At 46.8% G+C, this 22,464-nt stretch overlaps 2 protein-coding genes across 4 annotated transcripts in view; one reads left to right on the top strand and one right to left on the bottom strand.

The window, feature by feature from the left end:
- The first annotated feature begins 2,822 nt into the window (after positions 1 to 2,822).
- On the top strand, positions 2,823 to 21,887 carry ATP1B1 (ATPase Na+/K+ transporting subunit beta 1). Of its 2 annotated transcripts, none has more exons than XM_077294852.1 (6): positions 2,823 to 2,934; positions 10,750 to 10,878; positions 16,720 to 16,875; positions 17,731 to 17,915; positions 18,011 to 18,085; positions 20,510 to 21,887. In XM_077294852.1, exons 1-6 carry the CDS (start codon positions 2,838 to 2,840, stop codon positions 20,771 to 20,773), a joined length of 906 nt encoding a protein of 301 aa, XP_077150967.1. In that variant the 5' UTR covers positions 2,823 to 2,837; the 3' UTR covers positions 20,774 to 21,887. The 2 variants fall into 2 exon arrangements, with proteins under 2 accessions (XP_077150967.1, XP_077150968.1); XM_077294853.1 differs by lacking the exon at positions 2,823 to 2,934 and adding an exon at positions 8,288 to 8,864.
- The window catches only part of NME7 (NME/NM23 family member 7), a 339,877-nt gene continuing 339,125 nt past the window's right edge, over positions 21,713 to 22,464 (bottom strand). For both annotated transcript variants that reach the window (XM_077294850.1, XM_077294851.1), the window contains exon 12: positions 21,713 to 21,952. In XM_077294850.1, the coding sequence (XP_077150965.1) occupies positions 21,920 to 21,952 (33 nt within the window). In that variant the 3' untranslated portion in view covers positions 21,713 to 21,919. The remainder of the gene's footprint in view (positions 21,953 to 22,464) is intronic.

Raw genomic sequence — 22,464 nt, 5'->3', positions numbered from 1 at the left:
ACATCACTCCCCCTGGTGGAAAAATAACATTACTGCAACGACCCGGACTCTGGGGCGCTGCACAGACATGGTGTATCTGATGGAGGGGGATCTGTGTTACAGACATGGTGTATCTGATGGAGGGGGATCTGTGTTACAGACATGGTGTATCTGATGGAGGGGATCTGTGTTACAGACATGGTGCATCTGATGGAGGGGGATCTGTGTTACAGACATGGTGTATCTGATGGAGGGGGATCTGTGTTACAGACATGGTGTATCTGATGGAGGGGGATCTGTGTTACAGACATGGTGTATCTGATGGAGGGGGATCTGTGTTACAGACATGGTGTATCTGATGGAGGGGGATCTGTGTTACAGACATGGTGTATCTGATGGAGGGGGATCTGTGTTATAGGCATGGAGTATCTGATGGAGGGGGATCTGTGTTATAGCAGGAGATGTGCCTGTAGACATAAGAGGTGAGCGCACCAGTGATTACTCATTACGCAGAGTATTGACAGGTGCTGACACATCCCAGCAGGATGGGCCTCCTCTCTCACATCTCCTTTTTTCTCTCACAGAGTCGGAGCAAGCTGTTTTCCTACATCTCTATAGCTAGATGGCAGCTTATGACCTTGCTCAGTGTAAATCTATAAGCACATTCTGTGCTCTGGGAATTCATTTGCACACAAGTCTAATAACATGGAAGATAACATTTACAGCTTTTTTTCTCTCTCGAACAAAAAATTGTATTTTAAACGCTTTTGAATGAAAGCTTGCAAGTTTGCTAATCCTGTCATATAGAGTTTCACTGCTTTATCATGTGAACCCATTTACTGTCATGCTAGGCAACCAACCCGAACAATCTGTATTTTATCACCATTGCAAGGGAAGTGAACCCCTTACCTGGCAATAAATGCCATAAATAACCTACCTAGGGCAAAAGAAGGAATGCTGTGCAACCAATCGGATTGTGGTTTTGACCTTGTGTAAGTAGTTAATGATAAATTTCTTTTTCTTATTCTCCTCCCCTGTCCTCAAACTGCTTCACTCCAGGGACCATAGCCAACCATGAGACCTGGGAAAGAAGGATAAAACCTCCAACCTTGTATAGCTGAGGTGCTCTTACCCGACAGGACAATGCTGCAAATAAAAGCACAATGTGACCTCTGAAGAATCTTTAGTCAATCCGCCTCCTACAAGATGTAACGATAAGGGGTTGTACCACTGCTAGTCTAGCCCTGATATAATTGCTTCTACAGACATTATTGCAGGGCTTGGGTTTCTGACCTTCGCAGGTCACTAGGTTCTCTCTTTATTAAGTCTTGTCTGTGAGGAAATGTGTATTGTAAAAATGGCCATATACAAAGGGCAAGCAGTACAATTTGGCGTGGTACATTTTATCAAGATGATGGCCGCACCATAGCACATGGGGTCTACGTTTATATTATGTCACCTCACATTTTGTGGCAAACTCAATACTAGTCGATAGCTAAAATGAGACTAAGCCCGCGTTCAAACGTTGAGTTTTTGGTGAGTCTTTTACCTCAGTATTTGTAAACCAGGAGTGGATGAGAAATACAGAAGTGGTGACATGTTTCTATTAGGCTAGGGTCACATTGCGTTAGGGCAATCCGCTAAGCGCATAGCGCTAGCGGGTTGCGCTAACGCAATGCTTCCCTAGGGTCCGCGTTCGGTGTCCCCGCTAGCGCAGATCCCCGATCTGCACTAGCGAGGAACGGACCTCGGGCGCGCCGCGGACGCTGCAAGCAGCGTCCGAGGTCCGTCACTCAAATGACGCGACATCGCTAGCGCCCGCCCAATGTGGGCGGGCGCTAGCGACGCGCTCACCATTACAGGCTATGGCGGCGTTAACGGACTACGTTAACACCGCGTTATGCCGCGGTGTAACGTAGTCCGTTAAACGCGGTCACATAACGCAATGTGACCCTAGCCTTATACTTTTAGCTTACAAATACTGAGGTAAAAACTCACCAAATACTGAATGTGTGAACGTGGCCTAAAATTGAGGGTTTTGACATTGCCTTTTGACCATGTTCTTCAAATCTACTGTACATGTTACAGAACAGTTCACAGTTTTCATATCACCAGATAATTCACTTTCACTATTTTTTTAACAACCAGTATAGCACTTTTTTAGGATAGTGTTTGGTAAATGTATAGATCATTGAAGTACAGATTTTCCATAATTATATAATAGTCCAGGAGCTGCTGCTGTAAAAAGCCATGGTCACACTGTCAGTATTTAGTCAGTATTTTACCTCAATATATGTAAGTCAAATACAGGAGAGGAACACTCAGGGTAAAAGTATAATAGAAACACGTCACCACTTCTGTATTTATCACCCACTCCTGGTTTTGGCTTACAAATACTGAGGTGAAAAACTGACCAAATACTCAACATGTGAACATGGCCTTACAGCTTTGTTTAATGTGAAGCTATAATTGGGGAGCCATAGAGCTCCATGAACTCTCTGCTGTACCTCTTCATGCTTCCGATTTCATAGTTATTTCCTTTTTGATCTGAGAAAAAAAGTGGCATATTCTTTGTAACTCTGTATGTGCTAAGAGAACCATACAGGCACCATATAGTGGTGTTTTAATGGGGTTTTCCCAAAATAACCATTTTTACCCACCCCCGAGCGAACACCAAGAATGGAGCTCTAGATACTGAGGACTGGGCTCTGCAGTGGAGCACAGGTGTGCATACTCCACCTCCGCTCCATTCATTGACTATAAGCTGCCACAGAAAGCCAGTGCTCAGCTACTATCAGCACTCATATTGGCAATAAATGGAGCAGAAGTTGGGTATGCACCCCTATGCTTCATACGAGATGGAGCATTGCACAGCCCAGTCTTCAGCTTCCAGAGCCCCGTTTTTGGGATCAGAGGCAAACCTATCATCAGTGCAGCTGCACTGGTGTCCAAGAGGTAGGGGATCACTTCCACCTCCAAGTGGAATTGTGCATTATGAGCTATTGGACTGTAAAGGGGCCATATACTGTTTTGCCAAGGAGCCCTGTTCTGTCTGTGTCAGCTCCTTTATGTTATAACTTGTAATTTAAGGAAAACCCCTGTAATATACCACTGTATGGAGCCAGTACAGGTCCTTTAGTACATGTAGAATGACTTTTTTTTTTTTTTTTAAACTAGAAACTAATAGAAAATAACTAGTTGAAATGAGAGGTACAGTAGGTGGCTCTTAGAGCTCTATGGCAGTCTTTGGGTTCTGTTCTATGTATTGCTGGGGGTCGCAGTGGTTGGATACCAGCAATTACTATATTGGTTAACCCCTTTAATACACAGTGAGGAGGATGTATCGAAATGTCAGTAATAAGAACATACAGAGTGGCTGACACTGCAGGGGTGATGTACAAATTTAGTCTTGACTTGTGCCTTTTCTCTTCCAGTCTATCTATTTGCATTTTGTGAAAGACTTTTTGCAGGGATCATAATTCGATTTGAGTGAATTTGATCGGGTCCCCGCTTATTCAGTAAGCTATAGCGCTTACCAATATGCTGCAGAGGGAACCCGGATACATGGAGCGCGCCGGCTGATCAGCTGTATGTGTCGCGGCTGTGTGACTGTCACAGCACATGCATGGAGAGCCCAACAATCAGGCTCCTCCATGCATGTGTCGTGACTATCACACAGCCGCGACACATACAGCTGATCAGCCGGTGCGCTCCATGTATCCAGGTTCCCTCTGCAGCTTACTCGGTAAGCGCTATAGCTTACTGAATAAGCGGGTACCCGATCAAATTTACTCATCTCTAATCATAATACAGAGGCACAATTGTGCCCTCTGCCTTGGATTAAAATGGCATGTACAATAAAAAGGAATACTGTTTGTTTTTGTTTTTTTTATTACAGGTCATTTATCAAAACTGTCCGTTTGCCATAGCAACCGATCAGAACTCCGCTTTCATTTTGAAACCGCTCTGGTCAAATGAAAGCTGAGCTCTGATAGGTTGGTATGGGCAGCAGAGACAGGTGATAAATCTGCCCCATGTAACTGAGAACAGTAGCATTACCAAATACAGTTCACTCTCCAAAGTGAGGAACCCTCAGATAGCTATGTTGATGGGGGGGAAAAAAGGATTTTGAAAGCCTGTCAAAATATCGACCAATACCTTATGTATTGTATACATTATTTTTTTATGTTTTTATTGCATGTTTCCATTGTATGCAGGATGCAGCCAGGCCCCGTATTATCATTGGTTGGGTGAATTGCAGTGTCTGTTTTGTGGGGTGCACTTATATAGTACTGGGCAGCCCACCTGATCTACTAGTATGGGCGTCCCTAAGGCACACACTGTGTATCACACATATCTGTGTGCATTTGTAAGGGTATGTGCACACGTCAGGATTTCTTGCAGAAATTTTCCTGACAAAACTGGACATCTCTGCCAGAAATCCGCATGCGTTTTTTTCCAAATGCATAGACTTGCGTGAAAAACGCGGAAAATCCGCAAAATTAATGAACATGCTGCTTTTTTTACCGCGATGCGTTTTTTTTCCGCGGAAAAAAACGCACCATGTGCACAAAACATGCAGAATGCATTCTAAATGATAGGATGCATAATGTATGCGTTTTTAATGAGTTTTCATAGCGAAAAAACCTGAACGTGTGCACATAGCCTAAGATTGAGGCTATGTGCACACGTGGCGGATTCCTTTGTGGATTTTTCCGCGTGGATTCTGAAGAATCCGCAGGTAAAATGCCCTGCGTTTTAACTGTGGATTCACGGTGGATTTAGTGCAGTTATTGTGCGGATTTCACCTACATTTTTACACCTGCGGATTCCTATTAAGGAATAGGTGTAAAACGCTGCGGAATCCGCACAAACAATTGATATGCTGCGGACAATAAACCGCAGCGTTTCCCAACAGAATTTTCCACATGTGCACTGCAGATTTGGTTTTCCATACGTTTACATGGTACTGTACAACGCATGGAAATCTGCTGCGGGTCCGCAGCCAAATCTGCAACGTGCACATACCCTCAGCAGCCCTCCTCCATAATGGTAGGTGTGTGAGTGGTTGTTCATCAGTTTTGCACCTGTGCTGCCCCCCGCCTTTATAATGGGGGTCTCCTGCATCCTGCTAATGCATCGGTAATCTGACCTGGCGTGAGATACTCTTATAAATGTGCCCCTGCTATGTGCTGGGAAATGGCTGTGTCTGACCATGGTCTGATCATACCACAGCTCCTGGGCAGGAGAGGACGCAAAAGAGTATACAGACAGGACAGCACGGTAAAGTGAGGTAAAACATTGCTTATAAACAGGCAGGGAAAGGTTTTGCCTCACAAAAAGAATCATTTATGATCCCTTGGCATAATTTCTGTATTCCGCCAGTAGGTGTATGCACCCAAAAATGATGCACTTCAGAATACGCGGTGACTGTCTGCACCATTCTAGTCAGTGCCTCTGTTGACACATACGACGGTATCCTGTTTTGTGTGGGGTTTGGATGTAAACCCCTACTGAACGTGGCGAGGAATGCAGTGTGAAAGCCTCCTTGCTTACACAACTTGGCCGCCTGTACAACACGCTACATGTACAGCTGTGTGCACACAGGGCTTCTTTTAGTCCATCAAAAACGAATTTTCAAGTGGAAACGACTCGGATAAAGCTCCTTCATTGGGGAGTTTTCCGCTCCCTGATGCCTTTTTGCAGCCTTTTTGCTTGGATGAGGCCTAATTTGGAGCATTTTCCACCAGGAGATGACTGAGCAGTGATATGGACTTTCTTTATTCCCTCCAGGTGTTTTTAAAAACTTGAGAAGGAAAAATGTCATCAAAAGACTGAACCTCAGACACAAAAAGTGTTGTTTTTTTTTTTACAGATATAAATGAGAACAGGCTTTCAGGCATTTTTTTTTTAAATGCTCCAAACCCCAGTGTGCACGTAGCCTCCACCATTTTGGCATGCACATAACCGGTACCATAAGGGTGTTTCCACGTGGCATAGTCTGAGCACTTTGGACACAGCTGACACCTGCCCCGTCCAAAGCCCTGCCGGCTTCTGTAAGCGCGGTTATCCACATGTGCTCACTGAACCGTGCGGAATCACCGCATCCGGCACATTGGAATGTGACATTTATCTTGCGGAGACGGAGTGTCTCTGCAAGATAAAGACATGCTGCGGTCTATAAAGACGCGCCACATGTGCGTATACGCAGGTCTGCCACCTTCGTCTATGTATCCATAGTGTATATGGAATTTCATAAAATCCCATCCACTATGCTGTAACATCTGGCCGCTGCGGCTGTACTCGGCGTCCAATCCGCAGCAAATACGCCACGTGGAAGCATACCCCAAGGGTCAGCAGAGTCTGAGGTGAACCGGCGCCATGTAGTGTCAGACGTGTGTGGAGTGTTTAGTCAGATTCCTGGCCCGGGTGAAGCCGTGTGTGGCACATGTGTAACTATACAGCTCTGTACATGGATGGCTGCAGGCACTCGGGTTATCTGAGGGAAGCATGCCCACATTACACGCTGCAGCTGCCAGCAGCCCCAGATGTGCCGTGCGGCGTGCCTGAGGTGGGCAGCACAGGGCACCTTCCTGTACCCAGCCCCTCCTGCAGCTCCTGACTGGGTCTAGCCGGTCTGTTAACCCCTGCCTGCCCAGCGCATTAATACGGTGAGCGCAATAACCGAGGCGGGAGGGGGAGGCGGCCTCTCCGGATTACTAACGTTTAACGCTCGAGTGCTCCGGTCACGTGGTGCGGGCACAGGGAAAGGCTGGAAAAGTTCTTGAAGGGCAAATAGGTGAGTGGAGACGAGGCGGCAGAAACAATGGAGGCGCATCCTCCTCACACAGCAGCCACCTGCGGGGAGGACGAGCCCAGCCCCACGGATGATGCGCCCGGGGCACCGACCACTGGGCGTCGTCCTCTGGAAATGTACCTGGCACAGGCAGGATGCCGCTCGGCTCCCCTGTGCCCCCTCCTCTGGGGCAGGTGCCTGCTAGTCCTCTCCTCACGACCTTCACCACAAAGCAGCCGAGTGCCAGCCATGCCCACTCCACAGCAGCAACCCCACTATACCGCCGTACCCACCCTGGAGCCAGGGACATTCAGTCCGTCTGCAGGCCATGGACCAGGCTGGTGCAGTGGGCACAGTCCTCTGGTGCCTGATACAGAACTGTGCCCACTGCACCAGACTAGTCCGTGTAGGGTGGGCACAGGAGGGCTGACAGGGGTCTGCAGGCCATGGACCAGGCTGGTGCAGGGGGCACAGTCCTCTGGTGCCTGATACAGAACTGTGCCCACTGCACCAGACTAGTCCGTGTAGGGTGGGCACAGGAGGGCTGACAGGGGTCTGCAGGCCATGGACCAGGCTGGTGCAGTGGGCACAGTCCTCTGGTGCCTGATACAGAACTGTGCCCACTGCACCAGACTAGTCCGTGTAGGGTGGGCACAGGAGGGCTGACAGGGGTCTGCAGGCCATGGACCAGGCTGGTGCAGGGGGCACAGTCCTCTGGTGCCTGATACAGAACTGTGCCCACTGCACCAGACTAGTCCGTGTAGGGTGGGCACAGCAGGGCTGACAGGGGTCTGCAGGCCATGGACCAGGCTGGTGCAGGGGGCACAGTCCTCTGGTGCCTGATACAGAACTGTGCCCACTGCACCAGACTAGTCCGTGTAGGGTGGGCACAGGAGGGCTGACAGGGGTCTGCAGGCCATGGACCAGGCTGGTGCAGGGGGCACAGTCCTCTGGTGCCTGATACAGAACTGTGCCCACTGCACCAGACTAGTCCGTGTATGGTGGGCACAGGAGGGCTGACAGGGGTCTGCAGGCCATGGACCAGGCTGGTGCAGGGGGCACAGTCCTCTGGTGCCTGATACAGAACTGTGCCCACTGCACCAGACTAGTCCGTGTAGGGTGGGCACAGGAGGGCTGACAGGGGTCTGCAGGCCATGGACCAGGCTGGTGCAGGGGGCACAGTCCTCTGGTGCCTGATACAGAACTGTGCCCACTGCACCAGACTAGTCCGTGTAGGGTGGGCACAGGAGGGCTGACAAGGGTCTGCAGGCCATGGACCAGGCTGGTGCAGGGGGCACAGTCAACTGGTGCCTGATACAGAACTGTGCCCACTGCACCAGACTAGTCCGCGCTCTGCAGATGTGCCTACGCACAGCACACAATGGCCGATGGCACCCATGCCCGACACTCAGCCGTGCCCACCTCATGCCAGGAGGACGCGGCTGCAGCACAAGCCACCCATCCATCACACTGTGTCTCCATGTTCCACAGTCCTAGCTCTCCTGTCAGGAGTAGCACCGAGTGCCATTCGTACAGCGCGATGCCCCTGCCCCGGGTAACCGATTGCCCCGGGTAACCGATTGCCCCGTGCTCGCCGCTCCCTCCTTCCTCCCCATTGTCCTTTCCCACCTTGTAGTAGAGGCGGGGCCGCCCCTCTCCGTCTCTGCACGGCCCCGCCCCCCGCACACTAAACAATGGCATTGGTCGTGTGATCCTGCAGGCCCCGCCTCCACAGAGGAAGGTAGATATATTAGGAGGTGCGGGGGACAGAGCTCCTCGCCGGGTCCAAGTTCCTCCCGTGCTCTCGCCGGCAGCCATTGTCTGTGCCCTCCCCAGCACCAGCTGTGCCGCCTCCACTTTCCCCGGGAGCCGCTCCAGCCTTCCCTGCACCGCGATCTATTGTGTATCCTTGTCTCCAGCAGAAGAGGTCACGCTGCAGCATCGGGAGTGTATCTAACCGTGTGTATCTAAGCTAGACCCAAGGAAGACATGGCCCGGGAGAAAAGCAAGGAGACCGACGGCGGCTGGAAGAGGTTTCTGTGGAACCCCGAGAAGAAGGAGTTTCTGGGCCGGACAGGTGGCAGCTGGTGTAAGTATGGCTCCATCCCCCCCGCCAAGGTGACCAGTGTCCTCTGTGTGCCCGCCAGGCACTGCTGGGGGCTGATGCCACCATGGTACTCTGTGCTGCCATCCTCCTGCTTTTTTTGGGAAAAGGTCATTTTGAAGGACACTGATGTAGCCAATCTGTAAGAGATGAGAGGGAGGGGAAACCCTGTGTCACCGTCACCCACTACACCACCACCAACGGGGGGTGGCACACTGCGGTTGTTGCCTTGTAATGGAAAATCTGCAGCTAGTGCATGGGGTGGGGGATGGGGAGGACTGGAGCTGCTGAACATCTGTACTCTTCCTGGCGGGAAAGGGTTAATTCTGCATCACTGAGCCAAGGTTAGTCAAGGTGACAGGTTGGTTGCATGGGGGATGCCCACTGGTGTCTGTGGCTATGGAGGCTGGGCATCTCTGGTGACACATGTGCACATGATCCAGGACTCACTAGCTGGGGGCTAAGAATGGTCAGGAATGAACAGGTCCTGGGAAGGTCGTCTCCTAGCAACCAGCTGTAACTTGAGGCCTCACAATGGAGCCCTGAGCCTCAGTGTGCCGCCTTCTCGTGTGACACATGTTCTGTATTGTCTGGGACTGGGGGAATAATATATTAATGGGATGTGTACCATGAGATCTGCTGTTCATAGATCTGCTGTTCATATCCCTCGTGATTACACGGTTTCTTGCAGATCAGTAATATTTATTGTGACATGAGCCAGGTAACAATGGCTGCTGGCAGCTCCTTGGTTATATCTGGTAGGAGGACGGTGTTTCTGGTCATGTACCGCTCCCATAGGGCTCTCGCCAGCTCACAGGGGCTTCAGTGATGGATGTAGATCACCTGCAGGACAATAAGACAGCTGGGGAGATGTATTGGCGGTCAGCCATCTCTTCCAGAAACCGACATAGCTAGAATTGCTGAGTGACGCTTAACACCTCGGCAGAAAAGGACGCCTCAAGGACGTCTTGTAACGTGGATCCTCATAAACCCCAGATAGTGGTGACTGTAGCCCACCCGTGTGTGGCGCTGGTGGGGACAACCATCTGCCCATAGGCTCTGAGCCATTCACCTTCTTATCTTGTCACTGACGTAGTAATAGTTTGGATTGTTAGAAAATCTCCTAAGCTCTTGTCTGTCCGGTTGTAAAGCGGTTTTATCTGGTGACAATAACATGGCCGCGGTGAACAGCATTTCTACCATTGTGTTGTTCATGACCCTGGGGAAGCTGGCTAATAATTGTCATGAGGAGCACTAGTATGTGTAGATGGCCCCTGGGTGGCACATGAGGGCATGGTCTCCAGGGTCTGACCTGGCTGTAATATACATGGTACAGATGTGCAATGTGCTCTCCTAGTTCACACTTTGGACTTGTGTTATCTCAGTTTATGGTGTTGGATGTGGCAGCCATGTATGTGGAGAACCTGATGAGCAACACTGGCCGGAATCGGAGCAGCATGTTTGCATAGCAGCCATAGTGCTTTCCTACTCTCCTATGGCTGAGCTGTGGAAAAAATTTCCAAATCTCCCTGACGTCACTGACACTTGCTCAATGCTGCCTGGATACGACTGTTAACTATGAACATGCCTCTTCCTGACAGCAGAGCGTGCTAGGCCTTGCCGTGCCCAGGCTTCTCACTACACACTGAGCTTTTAATTACAGTGCTCATAGACCCGGATCACTTTCTACTGCCAGATTGGACTCTGCTTTATGCCACAAATTGGCTTTCTTTAACTGGCGTTGCCCTGGATTACATGAAGGCGATATAATCTGGTCAATTGCGAGGGGGTCCACATCTCTACTGTAGATCTTACCATACAACATTACTTTTACTTTGCCTAATAATTGTTTCTGCTGTTTATTTTACAGTTAAAATCTTCCTCTTCTATCTGGTCTTCTATGGCTGCCTGGCGGGTATATTTATTGGGACCATTCATGTGCTTCTATTAACCATCAGTGACTTTGAACCCAAGTATCAGGACCGTGTCGCCCCACCAGGTACGCCCATGTTCTGGCACACAATCCATATATAAGTAGTGTTATAGAAAGTGCAATCAGAGGCTTTAATCCAGATTTATTCTGATGCTGCATGACTTCCATAACAGTTTTGGGCTGATAGTGGTAATTACCCGCGAGCCAGAACTGCTAATCACATTTGTATGGACCTGAGCATGCACAGTAAGCAGAGCTCAGTCGTTTCTACAGGGTTATTGGTAAGCCATGCTATCGTAACTGAGTTATTCCGTTCAGCACGGTTACATCGGAGGACACGTTCTAGTGGCATCATAACAGACGGTAGATGGATATGATTCTGCATCCTTTATAAGCTGTCAGTCTATGGGTCGGAGGCATGCGGTGATGTAGTAATTTCAGTCCTTCACGCTGGAGATTAATTAGCCACAGCATCGTGACTATACTTGGTGGTATTCAGATCGTTTGCAGCATTGTCATCAAATTAAAGTGAAACGTTATCTGCGACTGTAAATAATAATAATACTCTGTAATGGGATTAGGCCAGAATATTGAGTTACTCCGGTCTCTCCTGCATTATGCAGCGTATGCTTCCAGTAACAGCATCTGGAGGTAGAAGCTGGATCACTGGGTAAGGTTGGGGAACGTTTTCTCTCCATCCAATTATTCTGGTCACAATGGCATCAGTTTTTCTTGAACATGTAGGAGAAGGGGGGGTGTTCTTCCATTCTGTCATGTGTGCGGTACGATATTTGTCATAAACCCATAAACGTGGATTGCTGATTTTTTTTTATCTGACATCTGGATCAAAATGGACATGTCTGTGTGTGTTTTTTTTTTTTTTTTTTTCTTTTCTTTTTTTTTCTGACTGTCCTGTCCAAGGAAAAAAATCGGACATGTGCACAGACCTATAGAATATCATGGGTACGAGTGCTATCCGTGAAAAGCATGGGCAGCACTCGTCTGAGATAATGTGTTGTGTGCACGAGCCCAGAGATGAGCGGCACGACCACTAGGCTTTCAAGCTGCTGTGAAACAACGAGAGCAGACATGTCCTACTAGTTTATGGTTCAGAATGCATGCAGAGACTTGTAGTTCTACAGCAATTAAACTGTATTTGCCATCCACTTGTATTGTACAAAATGGTGTTCTATATAGTATGCTTATTGTATATGATTCTGTGTTACTATGGTCATGGTTTCTCACCACTCTACTCCTTTTACAAAGTCATCCACTCCCATGACAACAGAGGTAATTGTCTAGTGTCACGCATGCAAATACTAAATAATTCATCGCCCTGGCAGGATATTATGTGAGCCCCTGCCTCGTAGTCTCTGGCTGTAATCTCCTATATTGGACGTATAGTGGTGATGTGTAGTGTACAGCTGGGGGGGGTCTTGGGACGACGGGAATTAGGCCCTGGCCCCCTAAGGCAACTGCTTTCACAGCGTTATCTAAAGTGAACACGCTGCACAACGTACGGCCTCCATAACCAAAAAGGAAGTGCATTTCTGCTTTTTCCTGTACACCATGTGCTTACTATGCTGACGACTGTTACATAGGAGGAGTGACCACAGCTACTTCCCTCTGGATGTGACCTTGACTCTGCTGTAGTTAATGATTCACTCGTGTGTTTTTTTTCTTTTGTTTTTTTTTGTCTGTTCTTTTTAAAACACAGCCTGTGAGCAGCTGATCTCTTCTAGTGCCCCCATGGATATACAAAGGGTTGTGCGAAGGCATCTATGCTTCTGCCCACCATTACTTATCTGTACTTCAGATACCTAGGTTATATATAGCTGGGTATAAAATAGCACTAGATAAGGCTCTGATTGCATCTGGTTTGTAGCAGATGTGCCAGGCAATCATCCATAGCCCCCGTGGCCCAGTGTACATGTAAATGGCTGCCCCGTCATGCACACAATCCAGGTGAAACTGATGGGCTTATAGTGGCCATTTGGGTTTTAACATTGTATCATGTGTCATCTGGGACTTCCACAACCTGAGGGGTCCAGAGCAAACCATGCAACTCTGGATCATGCCACTAATGAAATATTCTGACTTTTCTATGACGTAGCTGAGCTGGGTAAGCCAATATGTAAGCAGCTGTATGGGAACAAGTTTATTTCCCTACATACCATCTATTGTCTGGTCTAGGGATCTGCTTATCCATATAAATGTATGTGTATGATCTTTGCCACTACAGGTAAGGATACTCCTGCTAGGGAATTCTTTGCAGTCCTTCTGCTGCGGACAGTCGGGGTGAGAGAAGGATCTGGGCTGTTGGAATTTCAACAGCTGATACTTTTGCTCTGTGGAGAGATAAGCCACTGTCAGAAGAGTCTGGCCGAGCATAGCGTTCCTGTGTTAGGAGGAGTAGAAGTAGCTATCAACTGATGAATATCCAGTTTACATGGGGGTCTTAAGACCTCTTGTATGTGAACTTCAAAGACAACTCCAGCAATTTGTGTTTGTTCCCTATGTTGGCAGTAATCAGTGTGTGTGATTAGGAATTTAATACTCTTTCTACATACAATTGGCGTCTTCTGTTATTTCCAGTGCTGCTGCGGTCCTCTCCCACATCCCGCGATTGCAGTTGTGACCTGCCGGCTCACGCAGCGTATTTTGGATGGACTGGAGGTCACTCTCTCAATGTATGTCCATGAGGCTCAGACTGCGGCCATCAGAGCTTTGTTCTCAGTCCTATAGTGTTACATTAAGGGCAGAGACAGACTGCCATAATTCTGGTGAAAGAATCGCATTGTAAACCTCGTACTGGCTGCCGGCCCTCCAGACCTGAGCTTGACAGCTGCATAGAATACATCATACTGTCTTGCTCAGGTCAGGTGAGGTGCCGGGCCAGTCCATGCAGTGCACTGCGATCCTGTCTGGCTCAGCCCTAAGAGTGACCTCCGGTACACACTGTATACCTTGTGAGCCAGCAGATCATAACTGCGGTCATATGCTGTCAGAATGGCATTGGAAACAGCATAAGTACTTAAACTTATCCTCTAGTCACACAATAGTGATTGCTAAAAGAGCAAACAAAAAGGAAAATCAAAATCAGTAGCGTGGCCCTTTATGATATAATCTCTCCCCCCCGATATAAAAGGGTTGTCTGAGACCTATATGGATGGCTCATCCTTTGGTCTGGTCATCAGTATCTGATCGGTGGGGGTTATGACACCCAGGACCCCTTCTGATCAGCGGTTCCCAATGCAGGCGGATGTGCTGAGTTGTGAAGCTGCACAGCTCTATGAATTGCAAGGTGGCCACGGTCAGGTACCGTACATCTGCCCTGTATTGATTCGAATAGGGGGTGAATGTGCAGTACCTGCCATGGCCACTACTCCGTTGATGGAGCTGTGCTCATCACTCAGTTCAGCATATCCTGGTATCGGGAACAGCTGATCGGCAGGGGTGCTGCGTATTGAGAGATGTTTGGCAGTGGCTCACATAAGGGAACACTGGAGGCCTCGGCAGGGCCAGGGATCCTGTTTATGGAGAGCTGTGTGAGATGGCTGCTGGCTGACTGTTCGACAAACCGAAAACTAATATGTATGGGGGTGTTAGACCCTTCTGTCATCAGATCACTGCTGCTAATGTAGACTGTTACCGGCTGCAGGTTTATCTCATTCAGTGAAGGCGTACCTATGTGTTTTGCAAAAAAAAAAACCAAAAGCACGAACCGCACATCCAAAAATCCTACATTGATCTAAAGCCACTGGGCACAAATTAATATAACTGAACGTGAGGCTCTTGGTTTAAAGTTCCCACCTATGTGTTAGATTTCCGGTTTGGTGCGCAGTTTTGGCAAGCACTGTTGTAAAGGCCCCGTCTCACACAGCGACGCTGCAGCGTCGCTGTTTTGTCGCTGTGTGGTCGCTGGGGAGCTGTCACACAGACAGCTCTCTCCAGCGACCAACGATCAGGGGAACGACTTCGGCATCGTTGAAACTGTCTTCAACGATGCCGAAGTCCCCCTGCAGCACCCGGGTAACCAGGGTAAACATCGGGTTACTAAGCGCAGGGCCGCGCTTAGTAACCTGATGTTTACCCTGGTTACCAAAAAAAACAAACACTACATACTCACCATCTGTTGCCCGTCAGGTCCCTTGCCGTCCGCTTCCCGCTCTGACTGTGTGCCGCCGTACAGTGAGAGCAGAGCGCAGCGGTGACGTCACTGCTGTGCTCTCACTTTACGGCGGCAGTCAGAGCAGGAAGCAGACGCCAAGGGACCTGACGGGCAACAGATGGTGAGTATGTACTGTTTGTTTTTTTTACATTTACGCTGGTAACCAGGGTAAACATCGGGTTACTAAGCGCGGCCCTGCGCTTAGTAACCCGATGTTTACCCTGGTTACCAGTGAAGACATCGCTGGATCGGTGTCACACACACCGATTCAGCGATGTCAGCGGGACCTCGACGACCAAAAAAAGGTCCAGGCCATTCCGACACGACCAGCGATCTCACAGCAGGGGCCGGGTCGCTGGTACGTGTCACACATAGCGAGATCGCTACTGAGGTCGCTGTTGCGTCACAAAACTTGTGACTCAGCAGCGATCTCGCTAGCGATCTCGCTATGTGAGACGGGGCCTTTAGACCCCAGTAGATGACCTTGGATAGGGCCAGTAAAATTCTTGATTTTTCTGAAGCTGACTCTGCCATTTGTTCAGCTGTTCCTTCTGCCCTGTTGTAATCTAAATCTTTTAGAACAATTAAAAGACATGACTTGGGGTAATGTGCCAATGGCATAAGCTAAAACAATGCCAGTAAGCCTGGGTGCGGCTCAATGTCCTCCTCACTTCACACAAAGACTCATTGTAATATTACACTGGATATTGGCCTTTATTTACCTGCAGTGGAAATGCTGGTAGTCATCATGTAGATGTAATGTAAAAATGTTCTTTCCCAGTATATGTCTGCTTTCTGGTGATCCTAACATAATTCACCTCAAGTAGAAAGACAAACGCATGTCCCATGAGAACACAAGCTAGACCCTTCTTTCTCCCGACATTTAGAGGGCGAATTGGGACACCTCATACACATCTGGCTTGTGTGTGTATGTATATATGTGTATATATATATATATTCTCTGATATCTCCTGTCTATTTCATCCACAAAGGCATTACGTTATGTGCGTGGTTTCGTTTGGGTTTACAGGATCATTGTTTGGAAGAGAAATGGGAGGTGTTGTCCATGTATAGTAATTGTATCCTGTGCTTGTACGGACTATTATCTGATCAGCCAGTCTTGTGACAGTAGCTGAATACTAGACAGAAAGGCTAGTGCTAACATGGCCATGAGATCAAGAAAAGCTGAGCAGACCTGATCTCCTGGGATTTTTATGCTCCTGTCTCCAGGTAACATGGAATGGTGTAAATGCAATATCCTGTGAAGCACCAGTTCCTCTGTAATAAGAGGTGTGATGAGATTCCAGGACAATTCATGATAACCAACATGGCATCTCTGTATACCATAGCTAGAGACCACCCTAAGGTGGCCAGGCCTCTGTCAGCTGAGTAACTACAGGAATGGGCTCACCATCACTGGCCACCTGGAAATTGTAAATGTTCCCCAATCTGGTGACTTTTCCCAGTAGCATAGCTTGGCCTGACTCAGGCTGGTGCCATGAACACCATGAGATCTCCATCCTGTAAAGCACCTTTGGATAATAGTAAGCGTGAGAATATGGGGCACAGGTTCTCCTTCCAGGACCTTGTTTTATCCATGCCGTGAAGTGCCCTACTGAGGTCTCGTAGGACACGGATACAGCACAGGCTGTGGTGTAGTCAGGATTAGTGACATTTATACAGCAATGTGCTATTGTCTGAATAGTTTATAATTTTATTTTTTTTATATATTCCAGGACTGACCCCTCTACCAAAAGCATTAAAAGCAGAGCTATCCTATTCACTGAAAGAGGCTTCTTCTTATGGAGAATATGTGGATAGCATTTCCAAGTTTTTGGAGAACTATAACTTCAGCAAGCAAAGCGACTCGGAGGTTTTTGAAGACTGCTCTGGTGAGTATTAAGACCTGTGACTGTTAATCTAAGCAATAGAATCAATGATATGGTATTAAGATTTCAATATTGATCTGTCTTCTTGATCAGCCATACTAAGGCCAGGTTTAGATAGTAGTATGTCCAAATAGGCCAGTCGTGTCCAGAAATGCAGGCATGACTGGTTCCATGTCCTCGTAATGGACCGGTGCAGTAGCTGACTGCTATGTGCATGCACTATTCTGGTCCATAAACCAGTCCAAATATTGCATGGTGCATAGTTTCCTCCTTTCCCACACACAGACCATCGGTGTGCTCCGGCCCATAGACTATTATTGTATCCGAGTGCTGTCCATTGCATGAACCCAAGCTAAAGGAGACTAGTAGCTCGCTGACTAGTCAAAGGCATTGTAAAAATTCTGACAAAAGCAAGTAATGCTGAAATATTAAGCTGCAATAGCTGCTTTTTGCCATATAGTTTAATCTACAGCTAAACTCATTCTGCAAGTCCCCTCTCCATAATCCCATACCCACTCAGTAATTCAAGCCAAGCATACAACTGCGTTCAATAGGGAGAAGAGAATAAGACTGAACAAAGGATCGAGTATGGATCTACTTTCCTCCAAGTTCTTCTAGCAAGGGAGAGTGGTTGACCCTCTCCATAGACTCTAGATGGTAGGATGGACTTGTGGGAAAAAAAGTCAAGTCTGGCTCATTTCCATCTAATGTGAATGGACATCTTTAGCATATATTTGTGCATGGAATTTCGCCCCATTTTGTGCGACCAATCACGACTAATGGAAAGCATATTTGTGTCTACAACTGTGAAAATTGGTGATTAAATTAACTTTCTAATCTCTGTCTAAAATTTTTCAGAAAAACCTGAAACCTACATAGACCGTGGGGCAATAAACCCAGATAACGGCAAAAAGAGATCCTGTAGATTTAGGCGGGAGTGGCTGAAAAATTGCTCTGGTTTAGACGATCCATCCTTTGGCTTTAGAGACGGCAAGCCTTGTTTAATTGTGAAGCTTAACCGAATTCTGGGATTTAAACCAAAGGTAAGAGTCAGTCTTACAGGCTGGGACCATGTTGAACAGTTCACATTTCGGAGAACAACCAGACATTCACCAAACCTTTCATTTTATTGTTGTAGCCTCCTCATAATGGAACATTAGATGGCAACGGCAATTACTTCCCAAACATCATCCCTGTTGTCTGCAAAGGAAAGGTAAGATCCGCTGATATCTCTGTAATATCTATTGTCACAAATGCAGGGGGCCACTAATTGGAGAATATATAAACTACAAGATGCTGCCCTGAAACTTTTGGTCTCTACATAAGTGACAGTCCAAACCACTGGGCACCTAAATGCAATAGGTTTTAGCCTGCTGCCTAAATTCTTATGAAAGTATGTTCTGCAGCGAAAAATCCACGGCATAAACGGACAGGCAGAGGATGTTAAATGCTCAGTGCTGCTCACTTTATGCTGCAGATTGTCTCTGCATCCTTTAGATGAGATTTCTTGAGCTCTCAGACACAACGCTGGTACTGTAAGGCCGGGGGTCCAATCGGACCGATTATGGTAATGACACTCTGCTCAAACTTTGATCCACACTGGTTTACTGTGATCCAATTCTCTTGCATGAGCGAATCGTATCACATGTACGGAGAACTTAATTTCTCCATTGTCTGAGTCCACGTTAAATGGGATGACATCCGAGTGCAGTCTTGTTTACACACACCCATAAACTTTTATGGCTGCTCATGAGCCACTCGCAGCATGCTGAGTCCCCCCCCCCCCCCCCTACAATGCGATCTGCACTGCCCCATAGTATAACATTGATGCGAGTGCTATCAGATTAAAGCCTCGTATAGCACTTGTCTGAGTTGTAGGCTCATGTGAGCGAGCTGTTATGTGATTGGAATTTTTCATTAAAGGGAACCTGTCACCCCCAAAATCGAAGGTGAGCTAAGGAAAGTTTAGGACCTGGTATACGAGAGATGCCCTAATGTGGCTACCAGGTACACATGAATTGGCCAATTTATGCGCTAAACGCTCTCATTTTTCCATATTTCTAGTGCAGTAATGCAGTTCAATTTTCATGTTTGCATGTTTTAGCGCTGCAGTGTGCTGCCTTATTTATTTGACTAAGCCCCCGATGTAACCTGAAAGATGAGAAAAGAGGTTATATTATACTCAACCTGGGCGAGCGGTCCGATCCGATGGGCGTCGCGGTCCGGGGACTCCCATCTTCTTACGATGACGTCCTCTTCTTGTCTTCACGCTGCGGCTCCGGCGCAGGCGTACTTTGTCTGCCCTGTTGAGGGCAGAGCAAAGTACTGCAGTGCGCAGGTGCTGGGCCTCACTGACCTTTGCCTGCGCACTGCAGTACTTTGCTCTGCCCTCAACAGGGCGGACAAAGTACACCTGGGCCGGAGCTGCAGCGTGAAGACAAAAAGAGGAAATCATTGTAAGAAGATGGGAGTCCCCGGACCAGACTACGACGCCCATCGGACCGGACCGCAGCGGGACCGCCCCTGGGTGACTATAATCTAACCTCTTTTTCTCATCTTTCAGGATACATCGGGGGCTTATCTACAGCATTCTGTAATGCTTTAGATAAGCCCCTGATGCTGGTGGGCTTAGCTCACCTTCGATTTTGGGGGTGACAGGTTCCCTTTAATGAAAACCCACTGCATATCTGACCTGTGCCTAAATTGGCTTAGTGCATTGCTTGGGGGAGTGTTCACACATGAAATAGTGATGCCTGCTGTATATAAATGGGGTACCGTCATGCTTGCGGCACTTTCACATAGACTGTTCTAGCAAAATATTGCCAAATTTTTCTATAGAAATCCACTTTGGTTAGTTTTGAAAAACCATATTGGGGTATGTCCACACTGGGCATTCTTGCTGCTTTTTTTATGCTATTTTTCAGCTGCTTTTTACAGTACCAGCAAAGCCTATGAGATTTCCGAAATCTCATGCGCACGTTGTTTTTTTTTTTAATCAGCATTTTGTGCTTTGCTGGGTTTTTTTGGACAGAGCATGTCACTTCTTCAGCTTTTTTGCATTTTTTTCTTTTCTTTACCCATTGGCTTGAATGGGTGTTGAAAAAACGCAGCAAGAACGCAGATATCATCATTTGCAGCATTTTTTCTGCAGAAAAGTCACGGACATTAGCATGGACAAAGAGGCACAAGTTAGCCAAAAAAAACGCACCTAAACCTGCGTTTTTGGCGCAGCTTCTTTCCTGCCAAGAAATCTGGTTTTGCTGCAGAAAAATAAAGCAGAAAAAAAAAGTGTGAACATACCCTTATTATGCCAGTACTGTCAAGGAATGAAAAATGCTCATGCACGAGGCCTCTGTGCTTGCGTAACATGGGCACTAGATGCCATCATGGCATGTAGCTTAATGTAACGCAAAAAGCTTCAAGTCATTATACTCTGGAACTGCATGTTATCCAAATGCACTTTTAGAAAGCCATACAGTAGATATCAGATGAACGCTGCTTTGCTCTGTAGGTGCTATATGCCATGCGTGGCACTTTCCTGGTAACAGGCTGTCACTCCAGTGTCTGGTAATGGCATGGGCAGAGCTGACGTATGGCGCTGATGAAGTGTGCTAATTTGGTTCAACTCTATTTACAGAAAGATGAAGATCTGGGCAAAATTTTTAAGATTGACATCTACGGCATGGGCGGCGTGGCTGGATTCCCCTTGAACTACTACCCTTATTATGGAAAGCTGCTACAACCCTCCTATCTCCAACCTCTTATTGCTGTGCAATTGACAAACATCACCATGGACACAGAGGTTCGCATCGAGTGCAAGGCGCTGGGAGAAAACATCAAATACAGCGATAAAGACCGTTTTCAGGGACGCTTCGATATAAAAGTGGAGATTAAGAGCTGATTGCAGGTGCCGCCCGTGTAATACCATAATCTAAAATTCAAAAACTTTTAGTCTTGAACAAACTGTCATGTATGGGACCTTCACGTAATATATACGCTTTACACTAGCTTTCCGCATTTACTAGGGTTAGAATGTAAAATCGAGGTGTAGCAATAGCCACAAGTATTTATTTTACTGTAAATGAGAGAAACTAATAAATGACTTGAACCTTGGGAGACGCCCGTTATGCTGTAAATTATGATTCCATAATCAAAATGTAGTGAGCAATGTTTTCCGGCCCCAGAATGTTGCTACATTGTGTATTTTATTTTTCTAGCGTATTGTACAGTAGCAGATGTGCAGACTCTACACTTTCCGCCAAGCCATGTGTGTGTGTTTTTGTTTTTTTTAATCTTTTTCTTTTTGTGAGCAAGCTTTTAGTCCAAGGTGTAAATACTCCGTATTGGGAATAAAACTGGCATGGTAGTGAGATGGGCAACCAATGAGAATTTTCCTAGCACTCCATAAAGCCTTTATGTGGCATTGATTTCATTTTATTTTTAAGGGGGGAGGGTGAAGCTTTTTTTTTTTTTTTTTTTTTCCTTATATATATTTTATTTTTCTCTTTAGCTTCACTTTATGCAACAGGTGATGGGTTGTGCTGTGCTTTGTATTTAATGCTTTTATATCAAGCCCTCCCCCTTGTTTCTTATGTATGTTATGAAGGTGTGTTGAGGCCTGGGTCTGACTGTCCCTTTTTGCCAGGAATAGGGCTAATTGTTTTGCGTTATATATAAATATTTTATTTTATTTTTTTTTCAGTAAGCATCGCAGTTTGGTGCTGTGTCTTTACAAATGTTTTAACCATTTTCATGGTGGAAGAATTTTATATTTATGCAGTTGTACAATTTTATTTTTTTTCAAGAAAAAGTAATGTAAGAAATAAACCAAAGTCACGTGTTGGAAAAAAATCTTTATTTTAAAACCAGTTTAAAAAAAAAAAATGCAATGCAGTATCCCATAAGATGTATTATTACATGTCTACTGTGCGCACATTGTTGGAACATCTGTAATATTTGCAAGGAGTACAGTGCTCTTTCAGTCAAAACATCAGACAATAAAATGAATAATCCAATTTCTGCGTGTGTCTTTTCTGTTTGTGGGACTTCAGCTGTCCAGAATCTTGAAGAAATATTGTACCTAGAAAAGATGACATCTACAATTAGTACCTGACTTGTGATTAGAGGTTGTGCTGCAGCTTAATCAACCATGAGCTGTCACCAGGGGAAGTGGTGGCAGCTGCACCCTGGGTGATCAGTCGTTCTCACCGGGGGAAGTTGCTGGCACGTCCATATGTCATTGCAGGAAAAATATGTAATATTACAAATCATCCACTGAGCCCTCCATAATAAGATTACCTCTAGCTTGGTCCTAAGAAGACCACTATGAAGTGTATATGCTTTAATACGGCACATGGGCAAGGGGTGTCTCCATAGGACATCACTCCTTCCATTTCCGTATAACCACATTTGGGTACTTTACATTCAGGGACTAAATTCTGGTGTGGGGGGTAAAAAAGCACCCTAACTTCAGAATCTCTCTGGTCTCGGTAGTAAAGTAAAACTGCTAACCATAATTGCAGATTTTCAGTGATTTTTGCAATAAAAAAATCATAGGGTGGATTTTCAATGCAGATTTTTTTTTTTTTTTTT

The sequence above is a fragment of the Ranitomeya variabilis genome, chromosome 3, assembly GCF_051348905.1.
Source record: "Ranitomeya variabilis isolate aRanVar5 chromosome 3, aRanVar5.hap1, whole genome shotgun sequence".
Classification (NCBI taxonomy): Eukaryota; Metazoa; Chordata; class Amphibia; order Anura; family Dendrobatidae; genus Ranitomeya; species Ranitomeya variabilis.
This window is presented reverse-complemented; position numbering and strand designations above follow the sequence as displayed.

Coding starts and splice junctions, on each gene's coding strand:
- ATP1B1 (XM_077294853.1), top strand. CDS start 8,765: ATGGCCCGGGAGAAAAGCAAGGAGACCGACGGCGGCTGGAAGAGGTTT. Junction 10,879..16,719: donor GGACCGTGTCGCCCCACCAG/GTACGCCCATGT, acceptor TATATATTCCAG/GACTGACCCCTCTACCAAAA. Junction 18,086..20,509: donor CTGTTGTCTGCAAAGGAAAG/GTAAGATCCGCT, acceptor CTCTATTTACAG/AAAGATGAAGATCTGGGCAA.